General features: G+C 42.2%; 2 protein-coding genes across 3 annotated transcripts; one reads left to right on the forward strand and one right to left on the reverse strand.

Annotated features, from left to right (window-relative positions):
- Nucleotides 1-3,988: 3,988 nt before the first annotated feature.
- LOC117962546 (tumor necrosis factor alpha-induced protein 8-like protein 1) lies at nucleotides 3,989-12,518 on the reverse strand. 2 transcript variants are annotated; one of them, XM_034911656.2, is made up of 2 exons: nucleotides 12,175-12,518; nucleotides 3,989-4,691 (listed from the first exon to the last, which is right to left on the reverse strand). In XM_034911656.2, exon 2 carries the CDS (start codon nucleotides 4,684-4,686, stop codon nucleotides 4,126-4,128), a length of 561 nt encoding a protein of 186 aa, XP_034767547.1. In that variant the 5' UTR covers nucleotides 4,687-4,691; nucleotides 12,175-12,518; the 3' UTR covers nucleotides 3,989-4,125. The 2 variants fall into 2 exon arrangements, with proteins under 2 accessions (XP_034767547.1, XP_034767548.1); XM_034911657.2 differs by lacking the exon at nucleotides 12,175-12,518 and adding an exon at nucleotides 11,960-12,111.
- Nucleotides 12,519-13,916: 1,398 nt separating this feature from the next.
- Nucleotides 13,917-19,190, forward strand: LOC117428950 (coatomer subunit epsilon-like). Its single transcript, XM_059015153.1, has 10 exons — nucleotides 13,917-14,075; nucleotides 15,042-15,104; nucleotides 15,465-15,565; nucleotides 15,865-16,017; nucleotides 16,453-16,506; nucleotides 16,837-16,918; nucleotides 17,511-17,666; nucleotides 18,096-18,164; nucleotides 18,372-18,446; nucleotides 18,726-19,190. The coding sequence occupies exons 1-10, from the start codon at nucleotides 13,971-13,973 to the stop codon at nucleotides 18,771-18,773; spliced, it is 906 nt and encodes a 301-aa protein (XP_058871136.1). The 5' UTR covers nucleotides 13,917-13,970; the 3' UTR covers nucleotides 18,774-19,190.
- The last annotated feature ends 716 nt before the right edge of the window (nucleotides 19,191-19,906 follow it).

The following is a 19,906-nucleotide window of genomic DNA, read 5'->3' on the forward strand; positions in this document are numbered from 1 at the left end:
AGAAACGTGTATCTCGTAGCGTAGCCAAGTCATTAAAAAAAAACACAACAGTTACTGTACTATCATCTCATTAGCTGACAATCCTCTGGAAATAATCCAGCAGAGTCACTCAAGTGGTTACTGTATACTCTACCAACTCCAAGGCTGTCTCTTAGGTCTAAACATTTAGGGAAGAGCTATTTGATTGGTGCAGTAAACTAATCTGAGATGTGCACAATGAGATAAACCCACACCACCTCGCCTTGTACAAACACAGATGCCATACAAATGGAGCAATTATCTTAAACAAACGTTTTAAAATTCCACAGCGACTCCCTGTTAGCAGTTCTGTAAAAAGTGCATTCCTCCACCAAGGGCTGATCTAACTGCTTGAGTTGTTTATTTGCCAATGATTCCATTAAGGCTTGAGGGATTCCAAATTGGCCACTGTTGGTTCACAGCTGCTTCGTCATTTGCTTTAATGTGGTCGTTTACAGCAGGCAGTATAGATATATGTACCTCACGTTGCAGGTGTTTGTGTGATGCACTGCCGTTATGGATTCTAACCCCAGTCAGCTGAGACGAGACTCTAGAACCACCCCTGCAAATGAGCCTGGTTTTGTACAGCGGTTAAGGCAATGCAGTGGGGGCGGTCCCCAAATCCCAGCCAGCCTCTGCCCTGTGACATCAGCATTCTAATGGTAGGTCACTATACCCTAGATCCAGAGCATGTGGAAAATAATCTGATAGAAAAAACATGCATGGGCAGGTTCATCAAAACCGGATAAACTGGTTCAGCGAGAAGTCAAAAGATCAGGTGTCGATAACGCTGGAAAGTTTGATAGCAGTATCTGTATCTTGCACGCCTGTGTACGCAGGTAACCTACATGGTTTCCAATGTGTGCTGCACAGAATGTGAGTGTGAGGCTAAGGGCTGGTCCTATTAGTTAACTTATAATAGCTCAGATAATTAGGTGTTAATGAGAGCAGCGATGGCAGAGTTGGAGTGGTTTTGCTAGCTGATGGGCTCCCCGCTTATTTCCTCTGTCCTGTCCGCAGTTCATTATTCCTCTGTAATTTCAAACTCTCAATTAATATCCACACACACACACTCTCATACCTGATTGACACAAGCAATTACACAAATCCCACTGCTTGAAATTGCTTGGAAAACTAACCATGTTTCTATGACGACCGGTTCTTTAAAAGACTAAAAACTGGGACACAATAGCTTGATTTTAATCAGGTATTCTGAAGTATTTGTTCAGACTCATTATTTATGCCACATGGTTGCTTGCCTCCTTTGGCAACCTTCCTGTCTCTTGAGGTTTAACAGAGTGACCCAGGCAGTAGTTCTGCAATTTGCTGTTGTAGAGAAATAGAGAAAAATGTGTTTCTTTCAAAACTGCACACTGGATGTAGTGGACAGAAGAGCGCAACAGGTTTTATGGAATTATTGTGTTAGCGACAATCACTTGACGTTGGAAGGAGCTCAGTGCATTTCCTTTACTTTATTTATAATATTAGCATCCAGCCGGGATATGCCACAGCTCGATTTAGTTCAAGCGCATCGTACGGTGCTCCAGTATTTAAAAGCTGCCTACCGTCTTTGTGATTTAGTTTTAGAATAAAACCGCGATGACGGTGGATCCGGGCGATTTACTTCAGAATGCAGAGAGGCAGTCAAGAGCACACAAGACCTGGACTGAAGTTTGTGAGCAATAAAAAAAAAACACAAAAATACGTTTTTTTTAAAAGATAACAAACATATATATATTTTTTTTTAAAGTAAGCACACAACAAATTGTACATCAACGTTGCCTTCATCGTAAACATTTTAAAACAATAATCAACAAATATAACAACATTGAGAATGATTAAAACCCGGCGCAAATGTGCTTCTGAAAGACAAGACAGGATCAGACGTACAGCTGAACCTCATTAATATTTACAGACAGAAATAACCCCCATAACCAGACTGTCACTTTTCTTTATGTGTGGAGCGGGCTGCTGGGTGATACGAGCGTTTAATCCTATATTAATTTAGTTTGTCAATGTTTTGAACTGCTATGCAGCAGCCAGTTTGTATCCATGGTGGGCCACTATGAAAGGCGCTATATAAAATAAAGCTTGATTGATTGATTGATTGATATGTTTTACCTCTGCCCTACCCCCAATATTTCCTGAGATGCACCCCTCTGGGGGCAAAAATACAAAATGCACCTGCATTAGGGCTAGACAAAAGGTCTAAACTTTCTACCCCCCTCCCTCTGTCAGGTGTACTTTTGAGCCAAATGGAATTCTTAATTTAAGAATATAAAAAAAAGGTATTATATTACGTAGGCACCAACCTCCCCATTGTACAAGGAAACAGGTTTCTTTATGCCTGAATTCAAAAACAGAATGAATAACACCTTAAAGGGGAGTAGAAAAATCCTGACCAACAGAGCAGGCAAATCAGCCGCCCCTTTTTCTACCCTATATAAAGGTTTGATTGAGAAGGGCCACCACGTGGTATGATGTGTGCTTACAGCGTATTATTTCAGTAGTGTGGATGGGGTATCAGTTACCATGGAGAGGTACAATACTGGGGGTATGTCACGGACCCCCAGCAGCTTCTACTTTCTTTATTGTGAGAATGCCCAGCCACCTCCGTCAGTTCACTTGGCCAACAGATCAATGTGTCTGAGAGATGGAGGGTGAGGGTGATACTGTCTTCTCTTCTTCACACTGGATGATAGGCTTGGCTTGGAGGTTGTTTTTTGCCCAGAGGTTCAGCTGTACGCCTTGTAGCGGTGCAAAGGAGAATTAATTTGAACGCAGAACAGAGACAGCAATGTACAAGTCTGTTCAGGCACACACACACACACACACACGACTCAGATAAACAAAACAAACTGCATTTGAGAAAAAAAAAAGAACGAGACTAACATTATGTGCTGGATAGTGATAAAAACTCGTTTTCAGTTCTAGATCACATTAGTCGGATGATGGTGTTTATAACATTCTCACTCTTTTCTACCTTCTGTTGCAAATTTATCTTGAAACGTAACTGTGTTTGTCGACTGGGGGATCGATCCAGCAACAGCAATTTATTTCACTGCGTTGTCATCAGAGCAAACATCCACGCTGCTTTCTTCTCAACATCACACGGACGCTCACCTCTGCCTGAATAAAAAACCCTCCCCATCACGGTGCGGTTTTATTTATTTTTTTCCATTTTAGCCCTGATTCACCAGGACTGGGGGTGGTTTTTGTGGTTGTGGTGAATTACTCGGGAATCAACTGCAATTGCGTTTCAAATTGCAACAATACATCATAAAATAAAACATTTCAATAAAACGCACATGTTTGGCTGCATAATTGTATGCAGAGGATCGGCAGCAATAACCAGCACAGGTCCTCGTTTCCCTGGGGTGCCTGTTTGGGGATGCACACATCACCATGTTCAGGTGTCGCCACACAGCCGTGTATACCTGTACAAGGTGCCTGGTGCCTGGACTTGTTAATGTCTATAAACAGCCTCAGGTAATCCTCAAGGAATCCAGGTGCTGGACAGAGCACTGCCACTCAGTCATATATATCTTATATTGCCAGAAGAGTCATCCCCTGCATCCTGAACTAACTGCATTCACAATAGTTAGTTTTCCTGAATGGCAGATCTGTCATTTTCAAACCATAAATATAAATGACCATGACTTATGTCCATCCCGTCCCATTTCTTTGGTTGAGAGAACGTTACAATTGTGGAGGGCTTGTTCTGTTGTGTTTAATGCACTTGACTTTGTTTGGTAGGTCAGTCTTTGGGACTTATAGTAAAAACCAGCCCTCCCCAAAGTGGAAAACAAATGTCACGTCTTCTTTTCTAGTCTCCTTTGAATGATGTTCTGCAATTTAAGTCTTAATTTATCACTTGCACAAAAAACTCAGTATCAGCCCCTATGTCAGGGATGGAAATAAGACTCATTGCATAGCAGTTTGATCCATTCCCGGTTTCATTATGAGTTTAATAAGACACATCTGAGCTCGTTACCTCCACGCTGTGGCTAATCAAGCTCATAGTCGAACTTGGAATGGGTGAAACTGCTACGCAACAGGAGTCTCATTTCCATCCCTGTTCGAAACAGGGAACGGACGTTGAGAAGGTCAGAGGTTACCATCGTCCAGCATTTTGTTGATGCCCTCGCAGATCTTCTGCAGGTGCGGCCGGTAGACCTCCGAGGGCCCGTAGAGGGCAGCCAGGAAGTCGCAGTCTGCGAAGAGGTTGAAGACGTGGTTGACCCTGGCGTGGGACTTGCCGGTCAGGTGGCGGTTGATGGCTTGATGCAGGAGCTCCCTGCAGTCGTTGAGCATGGCGGAGAGGACGCGGCGGTCGAAGGTGAACTCGATCTGGTGGAAGCTGACCGCCGTCATGGCCAGGGTGTGGACCTTCCTGCGGAAGCGCTCCACCAGGGCCAGCTCCTCCCCGTTGAACTGGTTGTTGCGGTAGAGCACGCCCAGCTTCACCACCGTCTTGATGAGGTTCTTGATAACCTTCTGCGCCTCCTTGCGGTTCCGCGTGTACTCCTTGGCCACGCGGTACAGCTCGTCCAGGACCTCGCTGCTGGTGTCGTCGATGAACATGTGGGCCACCGACTTGGTCGCCATCTTGCTCATCAGCTTCTTCTGCGCCTGCAGGGCCAGGTTCTTAGTGCTGAAGGTGTCCATGCTGTCTATGGGGGAAGGCAGAGATGAAGGAAGATGGTGAGACTGGGACAGTGTGGAGAGATACATCAACACTGTGACATGAGAACACTAGATCACTAGATCGTAGCGTTGAGAGATCTATCACTTTTTTAACTCTAACCCTAACCCAGGAGGGCCAGGTTCCTAGTGCTGAAGGGGACCATGCTCTCTATAGGGGAAGGCAGAGAGATGAAGGAAGATGGTGACCTTGGGACAGTGTGGAGAGCTCTAGCATAGAATAACTTTTTCGTCTTGGTGTTTTTGGTCTTATGCTATATCACATTAAGAAAGTATCCTGATTCATCGAAGCACAATGATTTGTTACACCCCTAGCTTCTACTAGCAGCAAAGCACAACTAATGAATGATCCAGCCCCTATGCCTATTTAAAACCAGCAGTCAGTTGCATTCAACGCATTGAGTTAAATTCCCTGACCTAGGTACCAGAGGTGAAGACTGCCAGCTCTGTATTTTATTCTAGCATGAAAATGGCATTCCTGCAGTGCTGGCTGGATTTAACTGGCTGCTGGGCGATCAATCAAGTAACAGGGAGGCTTATTTGAGAATGATTTACCTAAACAAACATGCAAAACTGTGACCTTAGGTGACAATGCCATGGTTTATTTCACAAGCCCACAAACTGCAGTTGTGACAGACAGGACTGTTAGGTATGCAAAGTCATCATTGTCTCCAGCGGTGTGTGTGTGGGAGTGTGTGTGTCTCATATCACCGTGAGGAACACAATGACCACTATAGAGAGCAGGATCCAGTCTCTCTCTTATCTAAGAGGAGAAGTACAATGCCTCTCTGTCACTGCTAGCAATTCTCTGAACTGGGCTGGGCTATTTTTGCATTTCCTCTTGTGCAGATTTGGCAGATCCTGGTCTCTGATTGGCAAATAAGCTCCCAGCTCTGGGGGGGAGGGGGGGTAGGTGAGACGACTGCAGGCTTGCAGAGAAGGGGTCCTCTGTTCGAAGCCCACTGCGTGTGCCGAGTCTGCAGGTCATTAGGCTGGTCACAGTTTAGCTGAGCAGTTGCCTTTATAAAAAAAGCCCCTCATACAGCAGTATACACATGGCTCTCATTTTCCCCCATAACACCGTTTCACTGGCCCGTCTCATGAGAAGACAGACCATGCATAACACTGTATACAGTATGTGAGGGCTTTTGACATATACAGCTATGGCCAAAAGTTTTGCATAACCCTATAGAATGTACTAATTTTGCTTCATAAAGTAGAATGAAACCTGCTGAATAACGTTACCACTTGTAGTTTTCCATATACTTAATGAAAAACTGGCAAATTAAAAAGATGTGGCATTTCAAAATCCAACATGAAATACTATACTACTATTATGGCTTCCGGTCGACTTTTGCAAAATCATTTTGTAGTGATGGAAAATGTTTGGCCATAGCTGCACACAGACACACACAAACTGTCAGAATAAGCACAGTTTTGTGTCGTTGAATTCTCCCAGGCCACTGCAGTTCTGACGTCACGGTTTAAAACAGCACAGCAAAGTAATAGTTTGCATTTTATAGCAGTGAGTTTGGGGGCGATGAATATTCAAAATTAAAATTAAAAGGGCACTTTATAGGAGGACTATGCTCCTAGGATTTAAACAAACATCTTCTCCTCTTACATTGCATCTCCAAAGGGCAGCGTGGCTGCAGTTTAAATAGCTTTTTCTTCATCACTCTTCCAGAGCTTCCTGTGCTCTGCCTGTACTTGAGGGCTGGCTCCCTGCTTTCCCAGGACAAGTCAAGACTGGAATCTCTGGAATGCATCCCGGCACGCAGTAGCGAATGGGAGCCAGGGGCCAGGCGGAGTCCGAATTGTCTCTATGTCTCTCAATCGGAACCTCTCAAATATTTGCACCAGGTTACCGGAGCCTCTGCACAGTTATTATTTCCTTGTAGACGTCTGCCATGGTGAATGTGCATGCTTTCCCCATGCAGTATTTGATTTTTTTAACAATGCTTTACCACTTTACTTAACTTTGCAAAGATTGTACTACAGTGCAAAACATTAAAAAAAAAATCAGCACATATTTAATTAAATTTTAATTTGAAAGGTACATTACTTAAAACCTTTTTAGCCCTAAAATACAAATTATAAAAGACTCTGAAGATTGCAGAGAATGCAAACGTTTTTTTTTTATTTTGATTACAGCTTCCAGCCACGCTGCGCTGCTTGTTGCATGAGGTAGAGCGCTGCAGACAAGCCCATAGGCTTTATAACATGAGAGAATAGAAACTGCTGCACTGCAGTCAAACAGAGACATCAAACTGATCTGGACTAGCAGCTGCTGCCTTTCAAAGCTACACTCCTATTGAAACAGTGACCTTTTTAATAGGGGCTGTCAAAGAACCAAAAGAGAAAAGATGAACCCACACCGACCCTGTCCATCAGGAGCTCATTTGTGTCGGATTGCACTGCATCCCAGATCCCATACCTTTTTGTCTGACCTGAAGATTATGCTATAAACCAAAACGCTATCCTTCTTCTTTAATGAGAAGATCCAGCGGTGTGCTAATCCCCAAAATACATAAATACATAAATAAATAAACGATTTCACGTCATTCGGTATTGCAATTAGATATATGCATGTACTTATTTTTTCCCCTATTAAAATAACTTTCTCTAATATAAAATACACTTACAACTGCATGACACAGTCAACTGGATCTAATGCATTAGCACCGCAGCTCAAAAATAATCCTTTTTCAACAACTTTCATATCTGAGTAAGAACACTGACACAGGTGGAAGCGTTTGCTTTTTGGACTGCAGCAAAATAAAAATAATAATAATAAACACCTTTAAGTTGTATTTAATCTCTAGTTTAAAACACGGATTACATTCAATGAAAGAAATGTGAATGTCATTGAATCTTCTAATCTTTTAGTATTTAAACCTTCATTAAACTTACTCACCGTCCAGGAGATCCGAGTCCACATCCACTTCTTCCATGGCTATTTATTTATTTAATTTGTAAACTAAACTGGATGGATTTGAAAGGAGCTGTGGTGTCACACGGCTGTAGCTGTGCCTCAGTGAGTGACAGAGAGTGACAGAGAGCAGACTGCCTGCCCTGGACTCAGCGAGGCAGGTAAAGGGGACGGATGCACCTGGAATGAGGCGCTCACAGCCACACCTACCCTGTATATTCACAAGACTGTAGAATCGCAACCAGCAATTCCTAATCGGAATACCGCACTTCACAAAAACCTTCCAGTAGCAAATTATTACACGCAGTAATAATGCATGTGTCAGTGCTCCGTGGCAGCCTCTAATCAAGTTGAGAGTGCATTTCTCAACATTGCTGTGTCATACAAAGAGTGCAAGAGAAAATACACTCTCAACGTGATTAGAGGAAGCCACCGAACACTTACAAATATATTAAAAGTCATTAAATCTAAATTCACTATCTGGTCCTAATGATCTGGAACTGAAGTGAAGCATATTTACATATGCTTGAGAATTGCACCCACCTCACCAACACACACACACACGCCCACCCCTGTCTTAAACAGCAGACAGATGCGACAAGGGCATTTATGAAACGTATTTCCAATGCGTGTGCTGTACGAAAATAAGACGACTGCATATAAAGCAATTCGTGTACATCTTTAAGCACCTCCTGTAATTGCAACACAAACACAGCTGTCTGTTTTAATATAGTCTTTCGCTCCTGAATTTGGCCATGCTGCTGTTGTCTTGAGTTTTTTTCACCTCCAGGAAGATTCATTATTAATGCTAAAGGGCTGAACACATTCTTCGTATATTAATAATTTACTATACTGTAACAATGAGAAAAAAAGTTAGGCAGAATCATAGACAGACAGGAGCTTCACTGACAATTACACACCTGGCTGACTGTCTCAGCCTGTTTAGAGCGCTCATTAGGCAAACCTGGCATTCAGAAACCTCAAATAAATCCAAAAGCATTAACTTCAAACATCTTGTAACAAGAAAACTACGGGTTCCCAAACTTTCTAGGCTCGAGGACCAGCATGACCTTACGCATCCTGACTGAAGACCCCCCCCCCCCCCTCCACCCCGCAATGTTGATTTTGACACCTTTTGTCATTTCTCTGACATTTGAGAAACCGCTCCATAAATGCAGCATAAACCTGTAAAGGAAAGCAGGAGCGGTAATTATATTATTATTATTATTTGTTTAATTTAGCAGACACCTTTATCCAAGGCGACTTACAGAGACTAGGGTGTGTGAACTATGCATCAGCTGCAGAGTCACTTACAACTACGTCTCACCCGAAAGATGGAGCACAAGGAGGTCAAGTGACTTGCTCAGGGTCACACAATGAGTCAGTGACGGAGGTGGGATTTGAACAGGGGACCTCCTGGTTACAAGCCCAGTTCTTTAACCACTGGACCACACAGCCTCCTGCTTATGCAGGGGACAGAAGAAATATCAAGAACTTCTACTGGAAAAGCATACATGGGCAGAAACCCTGCATTTATTTATTTGTTTAAATTTTAAAAAACGTTGGAAATATAAAGTGCATTAATATACTGCAATTGCCTGCTTTGTTCTCCTGACAGTCACACCCTTTTGATGCATAATGGTGCATATTGTTAGCACAGGCACCAGCTGACGTCAATGTTACATTCAAAGTAACCCCAGGCACCCACGCGAACAGCAGCCCTTGTGGGGAGCATTGCTTTATAGGAATAAAAAGAGCATTTTTGTAGATGTTGCACCCCCTTGAAACCATCTCAAGGACCCCCAGGGGCCCCCCAAAAATAAACCACAAGTAAACGTTTCAGATAAGGAGGCATGATAAAACTCCAGGATCATGCAAGAATGTAGTCTATTTATAACTGCATGCAAAAGCTGGGTTACAGTATGAACCATAATCTATTGCTTTCAACTGCCTGGCACCATTGATTACTGAGCACTGTGAGGCGATCTCATAATGATCTCCTGCGTGTTGTACTTCCTAACAATAAGACATACCGTATTGAATCGGTTCAGGGACGCACTGCAGCAGTGTTTGAGCTTGGCCACCCTGAATTTGTTTTGTAAATGAATCTCAGGCCTGACTAATTAATTCATCTCCCAGTAAAATGCAGACTCGTATTGCCATGCAACAGACAGCTGTGCAACTATCAGGAGCAAGCAATGACAGGATAGCTACAGCCTGCCTCAGAGAAGCTCCCAGCCATAAAACAATGCTGATGTATCCAGCTGACACACTCCAGGACAATTTACTACCTTGCTTCTTATCTTACCCAGTTGCTAACCAGACATTACAGAAACATTCGCTAAAAACAGCAGTATGTAGTCTGATCTTAACTTCAGTTTGGATATCCTGTCTCAGAACTTATCATGGTATGCTTGTTGAGTTTGTTTTAAGGCAACAAGATTTTATCTCCTGAGTGAAAGGGTTGCCCAGGGTACAGTAAATACTAAGTCTAAATATAGATATTGCGCTTTCTTTTACACTCCTCCAAAGGAATGTTTTTCAGGCTTCGACATTTATCACGGCGAATTAACTTCTCGCCGTTTAATTTGCTAACTAGAACAAACTAGAAAGGAGCATCGTCCTTAAACAAAAAAATTGAAAAAAAAAAAAAAAGCTAATTGCAAAAAAAAAGGTCTAACAAACAGCAATTTTAACCGTGTCGATTTCTCAGTAGTTTTATTTATTTTTTTGTTTATTTATTTATTGTATTGATTGTAATATACAACCATTCTCGACCTCGACAAAAGTTTCACAACGCGTGTCACTTTTTGTTAGGCGTTGCCAAGGCGACAGCCAGGCCAGACCTGCCCCGCCCATGTGAATTGTGTTGACTGGTTGAACTCCCCGAGAACCAATCACTGAGCTCTTCAATCTGTCACTCACCACACCTGTCAGGTAACAAACTCGTGTGTAAAACATATTCACTGTTACCGGTATGTTATGATTAGGCTCTGTAAAGTTATGTTCATACAATTCTAGCTTATTTACAATTGACCCCCAATTTAAACCATAATACTGTATAAACATACCTAAATAAACAAATAGCCTATATAATAATGCAATGGAAATATGCTTAGTGGATTGCTTGTGCATTATTTTTACTGTTACCGTTATTTTAAAAGATGTATTAGCATGTGCGATTAACACAGTGTCTCTTTTTTAAAATTCATAACAAGACAACAGCAAAAAAAATACTGTACCTATTCAGCCGATGTTATTTTTCAAAGTCTTGTTCTCGTCTGCTGTTTTGTAGTCAAAGACTCACGACTTTAAAACGTCGTTTCTCTGGCTTCATCCGTTTGCTAAGTTTGTTTGGACTACGCCTCTAGTTCCTGAATCAGGATATTGGCAATACTGCAACTCATTGTTAGTGTGTGTAATAAAATATGTTATGTAAGGTATTAGTAAGCGACACCAGCCTAAGACATGGGACTTTTCAACTAAATGTCGAACACGAATTATATACACACATAGATACAGAACACAAATTATTGCAGTTGATATCGTCATTAAAGGTGACTTTGATTTATATTTTATAACACACCACAACAGGGATGGCAATAAGACTCCTACTGCATAGCAGCTTCAGCCATTCCAGATTTTAGTACCAGCTTCATCAGCCAGAGTCTATAGGTAACAAGCTCAGGTGTGTGTTACTAAACTCGCAGTAAAACCAGGAATGGATCGAACTGCTAAGCAAGCGGGGTCTTATTTCAATCCCTGCAAAAAACACTCATATAACTAGCTAAAATGTAAAAAATGTGATTCCTATTATTATTCATGGCATTTTTGTCTTACACACCTCAATGTTTCCATGTAACAAAATCTTACAATTTTTTTTTTTTTTTTTTTAAATGCTAATTTTATCGGCCAGAATACTCTCTCTCTCAATATCTGGTGTCAAACACGCTCGTGTCGCCACGCGTAGGTGACCGTGATGGAATGACAGCTGTCATATTAAAGCCCCTGACACCATCTATTAATACATCCACGTAGTTACTTATTCATTTGATCAGAAATTCAATTTTTAAACAAAAAAAACCTAAACAAATAATTGACCAGAATTCCGGACTATCCTTTTATCACAAGCGTTCAAGACCTCGAAAGGTTTCTTCGGGTGAAAGTTGGAAGAAGAGACCTTTGAGATCTTGAAAGCGTGTTATTGATTATGGTTTAGTTAGTGCAATAAAAGCGATCACATCTCCTTCTCTGTGTCTTATCTCTGGACTGACACGGCTACCATTTCATCGATGTAAGACTAACCTTTGACGTTTTAAAATTGAAATCTCTTCGCGTGGATACGCCTCCCCTGACGAGGCAATTATTATTAGTCTTGCGTACAGAGCTAGTATTTTCTTCCAGTTCTTTATACGTTTAAATCCGACACTGCCATTTCTTTCTTTCTTTATTTCTGTTTTAAATGGACTTATACCACTCCTAAATATCTCACTGTTTGTTTTAAATGACTCATTTCCTACCTTTGTGTGTGCTTCCCTCTCCGCCGGACACTAGCGTCTGCAAACAGTAAACTCCGCTCAGTTACACTCGTTTGTGATACTTTTTTTCAAACTATTTTTCAAACTTTATTCGATGCAAAACTCCCGAATCCGCATCGTGATCGGACGGGACATTTATTCCAATCGAATCCTTCTTTGTCCCAAATAATTCCCCGTTTCTTTCAATTCAAGCCGTGTCGTGCCCACTGCCTCAGGTAAACACCAGTGTAAATAATTGAAGGTTGTTTTTTTTTTCAGGGATCGGTTACAAGCGCTTGAAACTTGACTCCCGGAGAAAAAGTTTCAAATTTGAGGAGGGACTGGAAAGTGGGAGCGTGGCGGTTTGATTGACATCGAAGCTAGCCAATAAAAACCCTCGGGTCTGCCTTGAAACGGGCCAATTGGCTGATCAGAACAAAGGTTAGGTGACACCCTCCTTTTCCATTACCCCGGCCCACATTTCCAGCAATTATCCCTCAAAACCCCCGAGTCTATTGTTTCCCAAAGGAAATTTACAATAGCAAAACAATGAGGGGCAGCGCACATGTAAAATAGGAACACGAGAGGATATGTAAAATACGCCTCTGTCATTTTGTTTGTGCAAATCGGTTAGATCGCAATTCTCTGATTGTTCTAAAAAATAAACCCAAATGGATAATCCCATGCATTTTAGAGACCGATTCTAAAACCGTGCAGAGGCCTTGAACCGTTCTAGAATGAAAATAATTTCAATTTGGCACATGGAGCCAGTCTAGAATCCCAGCAGCGCTTGTCAACGGGTTGCTTAGCATTAATCCTGGATCATATTTAAAATAGTGACCAGTGAGAAGTTAGATACTTAGTTATTTGGAGACGCTTACAAGATTCTTTTTTTGAGTGTGTGTGTGTGTGTGTGTGTGTGTGTGTGTGTGTGTGTGTGTGTGTGTGTGTGTGTGTGTGTGTGTGAAGCGGGATCCTTGTGATGAAAGGCGCTGTAGAAATGTGAATTGTCATGTTTCGATAATGGCACGCAGTTAATACAATGTACAGGCCAGCTAGTATTTAAATGCGATACACATTTTTGTTCAGATGGGTTAACGATTGCAAAGCGCGTGACGTGGGTTCCCATAGTTTCCTAAAATATCTAGTTTCCCGTCACTGGTCCTGACATAATCGCTGTTCCATCCCGGGCCGGAATCCGTTCAATGAATAAAAAAGAGCTTCGGGGTAGTGCGGCATTTCCTAACGCCTTTCCAGATTGAGGTTTCAAAACGTGTTCGTTTTCCACCGCGCCATTAAAACGACTTTAGCGGTAATAACAGTGTATTGACACAATTACAGCTAATCCAGCGCAGATTTGCAGCAATACATAGAAAAACTGCAACCGTTTAAGCGCTGAAAACAAGTAAAAAGGTCAATTTAAGCACATTATCAGTTTAACTAAGGGTATAGTTAGCTCATTGAGAGCTCGGTTGAAATGAAAACCAGCAGACACAGGGGGTCCCCCAGACCTGGGTTCAGAACCCCTGCATTAGGACATATATAAATGCAAGTGTAATGCGCTAATCGTCCAGCAGGTGGGAGTGATGTGCTCAATATGCTGCAGGGAGCGCTTGACACTTGCTGTGCGTGCCGTTTATTATAAACTGACTTAAACAAAAAGGACTCGTCCAAGGACTTAAAAACTACATTGCCCAGAAGTCATAGCGCTCTGATATAGGTAGGGTACCACGTGGCTTTGAGTTCGGCGGTGACGTAGTTGTTGCTACGTGTTCAGGAAGTTACTGCATTCAGTCAACATGGCGTCCCACCAACAGAGTGAAATTGACGAGCTGTTTGATGTGAAAAATTCCTATTATATCGGCAGCTACCAGCAATGCATCAACGAGGCACAGAAAATCAAGGTAAAGTACCAATGGAAGCGACTAATATCAGCGACCAGTGTTTCTTAGACTTGGTTAAAAGCGACAGGCCCGTCGCTCATTACTCGGGAGCGATTGATTGGCTGTTTATGAAAAACACAGAAAGAAAAACTTAAATCCGTTTCGTACATTCCGCCTGGTGACTGATCATCTGGTAGAGCGGCAGTTTATTGAAGCGGATGGTTAGCAAAACATTGATATGAATTCCTTTATTTTTTAATGAGCTGGAACTGCTGTCTGTTACGTTTTTGATTGCTACCGGTATCACTATAGTGTTACAATATAAGTCATACAATAAGAACAAGAAATACAATAATTCTCAAGTGTGACAAACCACAATTCAATAATACAGCAGATAATAGTGAAAGTTACATCAGGATATGATTAAATAGTGATAGTTACATCAGGATATGATTAAGTACAAAATACAGATTAAACACTTGGCAGATTACAATATTCTGAGGTACAGGATTAAATGCAGTAAAATAGGGGGCAGATAAGAGCATAATAAAGCACATCTAAATGAAGGGTGATAGTGTCCCAGGATACAACAGAGGAGTTCTACAGGTGCTGTTTGAAGAGGTGAGTCTTAAGGAGGCGCCGGAATGTGGTCAGGGACTGGGCAGTCCTGACATCTGTAGGAAGGTTGTTCCACCACTGCGGAGCAAGGGTGGAGAAGGAGCGGGCTCTGGAGGCAGGGGAGCGTAGCGGAGGTAGAACCAGTCTTCTAGTGCAGGCGGAGCGGAGAGGTCGAGTGGGGGTGTAGGGAGAGATGAGGGTCTGGAGGTAGCTGGGTGCAGTCTGAAAAAAAAAATCTATCAGAACAACTCAGTGGAATGCAACTTCAAGATCCGAGGAAACAACGACCCCAGATGAAGAAGCATGCAGCTGAAGTCGTGCTTCCAGGATTGCTTCTATCGTTGCTGTAATAGTTAATTTTTTTTTCAGCCATCAAGTCCTGAGAAAGAAGTCGAGAGAGATGTATTTTTGTACAGAGCTTACATTGCCCAGGTAGGTACTGCACAGCCTCTTCCACTACACTTCTGTATCATAAAAAAATAACTAACAGATACTGATTTAAAAGTTGCACCTTCCCATATTGTTCAATGGCTTCTGGTCTTTTAGAAATACTTACCTGAACAGAACAAACTAGAACCATGTATTGTGCCATATGATTGTAGGAGAGTTGTATCACATTTAATATTAAAGAGGACCGCTCTGCTTAAAGGACAAGGCCTTGGACATGCCAGAATAGACCAGTGAACTGTTAAGGTCATTTGTTCCATTTACTCGATGTGTTATTTCTCTTTGAATATGACGAGGAGTAAGTAAGTGACTTTATTAACTGTATTGTGTGTGAATTTTATGCAGAGAAAATACGGTGTCGTGCTGGATGATGTCAAACCAAGCTCTTCAGCGGAACTTCAGGCTGTCCGAATGTTTGCAGAATATCTTTCTAATGAGGCCAAAAGGTGAGACTTGTTCTGTGGTATGTGTGCACATACATTAAATGTATAACTAATAAGAAACCACTAGAGGGTTGGAAATAAGACTCCCTTTGCAAAGCAGTGTGATCCATTCCTGGTTTTACTATGATTTTAATAAGACACAACTGAGCTTGCTACCCGTACGCTGTGGCTAATCAAGCTCATGTTGAAACCTGGACTGGGTGAAACTGCTATGCAACAGTGAGTCTTTATTATCTGCAAGGTAGTCAGCTTCATAACGTGACTCTTTCAGAGCAGATCTGTTCTAATTGTAATAATTCCAGAGACGCCATTGTGGCCGAGCTGGATAAGAGGATGGGGAAGAGCGTTGATGTTTCCAACACCTCGTTCTTGCTGATGGCGGCTTCGATTTACTTCCACGACTCCAACACTGACGCAGCCCTGCGCACGCTGCACCAGGGAGAGAGCTTGGAGTGGTAAGTGGCTGTATATTGAACTGTGTTCAGTAGAGGCTTCTGACAAGGGCAGCAGGCGTGTAGAACCAGGGGTGTCCAATCACGGTCCTGGAGATCCACTCCAGGTTTAGCAGATGAATTAACTACTTCAGGGTCTGGGTGGAGGTTTAATTGGATTCAATTAGACAATTTAGAACAGGGTTGGAACAAAGGCCATGAAGGAAGGGTTCACTTTGGCCACCCCTGTTGTAGATGTTTTCATGAAATGATCTTGCTGTCCGTTGCATTCAAGCTGTGATCTGCAAAAGCCTGTGCAAGGATTGTCCCCATGACATTACTCTGCTGCTCCATTCTTGCATCTACCTGCAGGTGTCGCTAGAGAGTCACGGATGGGGAGGGCTGGGGAACAATGGGCCATGACTATTAAATCTTAATTCTTTTGTTCTCTTCTTTCAGCATGGCAATGACGATACAGGTATTGCTGAAGCTCGACAGGCTTGATTTGGCACGGTAAGTTCATTCTGGGTGAAGTCGGATGCTAGCTTGGCTCAACTGAAGCAAAGAAAGCTCATTAATAAAAAAATATCTCCCTGTTCAAGTTAAATCATCACTGTAACACATTTTAAAATAACTTTTTAAATGCATGCTAGCAGTGCTTGTTAATTTGCACGGTACGATATGCAGCATTGTTGAAGTTTATAAAGCTGTCTTTTATTTGTTTAAATGTTTTTATTTGAAGAACGACCCTTCTACATGATCAAATGAATAAACCTGAGTTTGTGTTTTTAACCTGTAAGTGTGCAATTCATTATATAATCTGTTTGTTTTGTTTTTTTGCAGCAAGGAGCTGAAGAAGATGCAGGAGCAGGATGAAGATGCTACCCTGACTCAGCTTGCCACAGCCTGGGTGAACCTGGGGATGGTAAGAGTCTTTACTGAGTGTTACAGGGGACCCTTGTTGCTTCACAATTTGCATTGTCCAGCGAGTGTGAAAGCTGAGGAATGCAACGTGTTACTGAGATTACCATTTGATTCAGCACTGATTGGACATGAGCTTTCCCCCGTATTAGTACATGCTAATGCTGGGGTATATACCGGAGCCTGATCGGTGATCTTGCACTGTAAAGTCTCTTGTGCTGATTGAAATTCTGATTATTTCAGGGATGGGAAATAAGACTCCCGTTGCATAGCGGTTTGATCCATTCCTGGTTTTACTGTGAGTCAGAGGCACACATGAGCTTGTTACCTGTACACTGTGGCTGGAATGGTCGAAACTGCTCTGCAATAAGTCTAAATTTCCATCCTTGATATTTATTAGTAAAGAAAACAGCATTGTTACTCCCCAACCCTAACTTTTTACATCATAGGACCAAACAAAATAACGCCAGACACAGTCAATGCAATCCAGAAGAATCCCTCTAATCCGACTGTATTAGCCTCTGAGTACTTCCAGTCTTAATGGAGGGCTGGTCTTCATATCATGCAGGGCCCTTCAATAAGTCTTTGTTTGCCAGGGAGGTGAGAAGCTACAGGAAGCCTACTACATCTTCCAGGAGATGTCTGATAAGTACTCCCCGACTCTGCTGCTGCTGAACGGGCAGGCGGTCTGCCACATGGCACAGAACAAGTGGGAGGACGCAGAAGGGGTGCTGCAGGAGGCACTGGATAAGGTAGGGGTGCGAGGGTCTGTCCCTAACGCCGCAGTCACAGCACCCAACTGACACCCTGCACTTCATATACCAGGGGGGGCTTATTTCTGTATTGGAAGGTAACAATGGGGTCTAGTTTCAGGATCGATTTTGTTCACAGGATTTCTGACTCTGTCTTAATCCCTGTTTGTGTGTGTCCCCTTCCGGGGGTAATTTATTCACCCCACCTTATTAACGCCTTACAACCTTGTTATAAAAAAAATGAAGTGGACATTTTAGGGCAGGGGTATGTTAGGATCTATATGCACTTTTGCTGTATCTAAGGAGCCACTTGTCTGATTTGTATTGAATCTGTACATGGGTGTTGGTTGGGCGATTGTGTTCCACGTGCAGTGGGTTCCCTGTTTGCATATGGCAATGCAGTTGTATAATACCTTCTCTCTCTTGCAGGACAGCAGTCATCCTGAGACTCTCATAAACCTCATTGTACTGACACAGCACCTCGGGAAGGCTACAGAGGTAAGACCGTACTTGCTGTGATAACCACAGTGATCAGAGTCTGTATGGGGGTTTCCAGATTCTCTATAGACACCTGGAGTCTTTCTGATGGGCTTAGAGACACTGATGTTCTGATTTAATCATAAACGTGTGCAGTACAAGTCTGCACGTCCTGTCTCCTGCCTTTATAGCGCCGTCTCTCAATAACTTGTTCAATTTGCTGTCTAGGTAACAAACCGCTACCTTTCTCAGCTGAAAGATGGACACAAGGGACACCCTTTTCTTAAAGAGTACCTGGCAAAGGTAAGAGATGAAGACCGCTTTCATGTGCAGAGTGCTGCTGACGCTGCAGCAGTGGTAACAGCCTGCTCCAAACAAAAAAAAAAAAAACATTGCAACACATTTCAGCTTCTTAAAGCAGCGTTGTAACCGTATCTTTTAATTTTTTTATTGTTATTTAGATGCACTTTGTATAATATTTGTTCTTTCTATCCTCAAATCCTGGGGAATTTTAATCAATCAGATGTTCAAAGCATCAGTACAGTATCTATGACAATCCTTTTGTTGTTTTGTGCCTAACAGGAGAATGAGTTTGACCGGTTAGCGATGCAGTACGCTCCCAGTGCATGAGAATTCAGGGGTTACCCATCCTGAAGCGTGCAGCATTGGACCCCTTCCCAAATTCAACAGCAGGACGTGTGCAAAACCCAGAGCTCCACGAAGGATTTTTTTTTTTTCTTAATTCTTTCATAACTCAAGAGCTGATTTGATTGAATAAATAATAAAAAAAAATACAATTCAGTGTTTTGTCACGTTTAATGTATTGGAGATTTCTATTTAAACACATACTGCAAGACCAGGAGAGAGTCTATACAGGGCTGTGGCTGCAAGTATATAGTACCGGAAAATTGCACCGTGTTTTTTTTTAATCTCTGAGTGGTAACATCATTATAGAGGACTATGCTGTAAGATGTCTGAATACCTTAACGTAAGCATTCCTTGTTTATTCTAATTATTAAAAACAATAAAAAGCCAACTTGTTCTATTTGTTTTTTGTGTTTTTTACCAGATTATGAAAAAAACAATTGCTATTCAGATGTTTATTAATGAGTTTCCACACCACAAACTCAGAGAAATCTGCTTGCAGCTCCATGCTGAGGGACTGCTTGAGTCCTACCCAACCACATTCTACTCGGGCGGTTTCAGTCCACCCTGATAAGTCATCGGTATCAGTCTAATGTCATACCCAAGATTCCTGTGGGGATGGGTCTGTGCTTATACACAGTAGTTTGATCATCAAGTCTATGGCGTGGTTCATTATCAGTTATTTCTGTCATTGAATTCTACAGCAGCAGAGCAGCAAGGTAATCTCACTCTATAGCCGTTTATGTTGCTCGTGTATTTTTATATAGAGATGTATTCTCTGACATTTTATTTTATTTTTTGTATGCAGCAGTGTGGAGTAGTGGTTAGGGCTCTGGATTCTTGACCGGAGGGTCGTGGGTTCAATCCCCGGTGGGGGACACTGCTGCTGTACCCTTGAGCAAGGTACTTTACCTAGATTGCTCCAGTAAAAACCCAACTGTGTAAATGGGTAATTGTATGTAAAAATAATGTGATATCTTGTAACAATTGTAAGTCGCCCTGGATAAGGGCGTCTGCTAAGAAATAAATAATAATAATAATTTAGACTCGTGCATGTTTAGCGGTGGGTGCTCGCCAGGCTGACTGCTATAAAAAAAAACATGTTTAACCATTTAAAG

This window comes from Acipenser ruthenus, chromosome 49 (assembly GCF_902713425.1).
Source record: "Acipenser ruthenus chromosome 49, fAciRut3.2 maternal haplotype, whole genome shotgun sequence".
Classification (NCBI taxonomy): Eukaryota; Metazoa; Chordata; class Actinopteri; order Acipenseriformes; family Acipenseridae; genus Acipenser; species Acipenser ruthenus.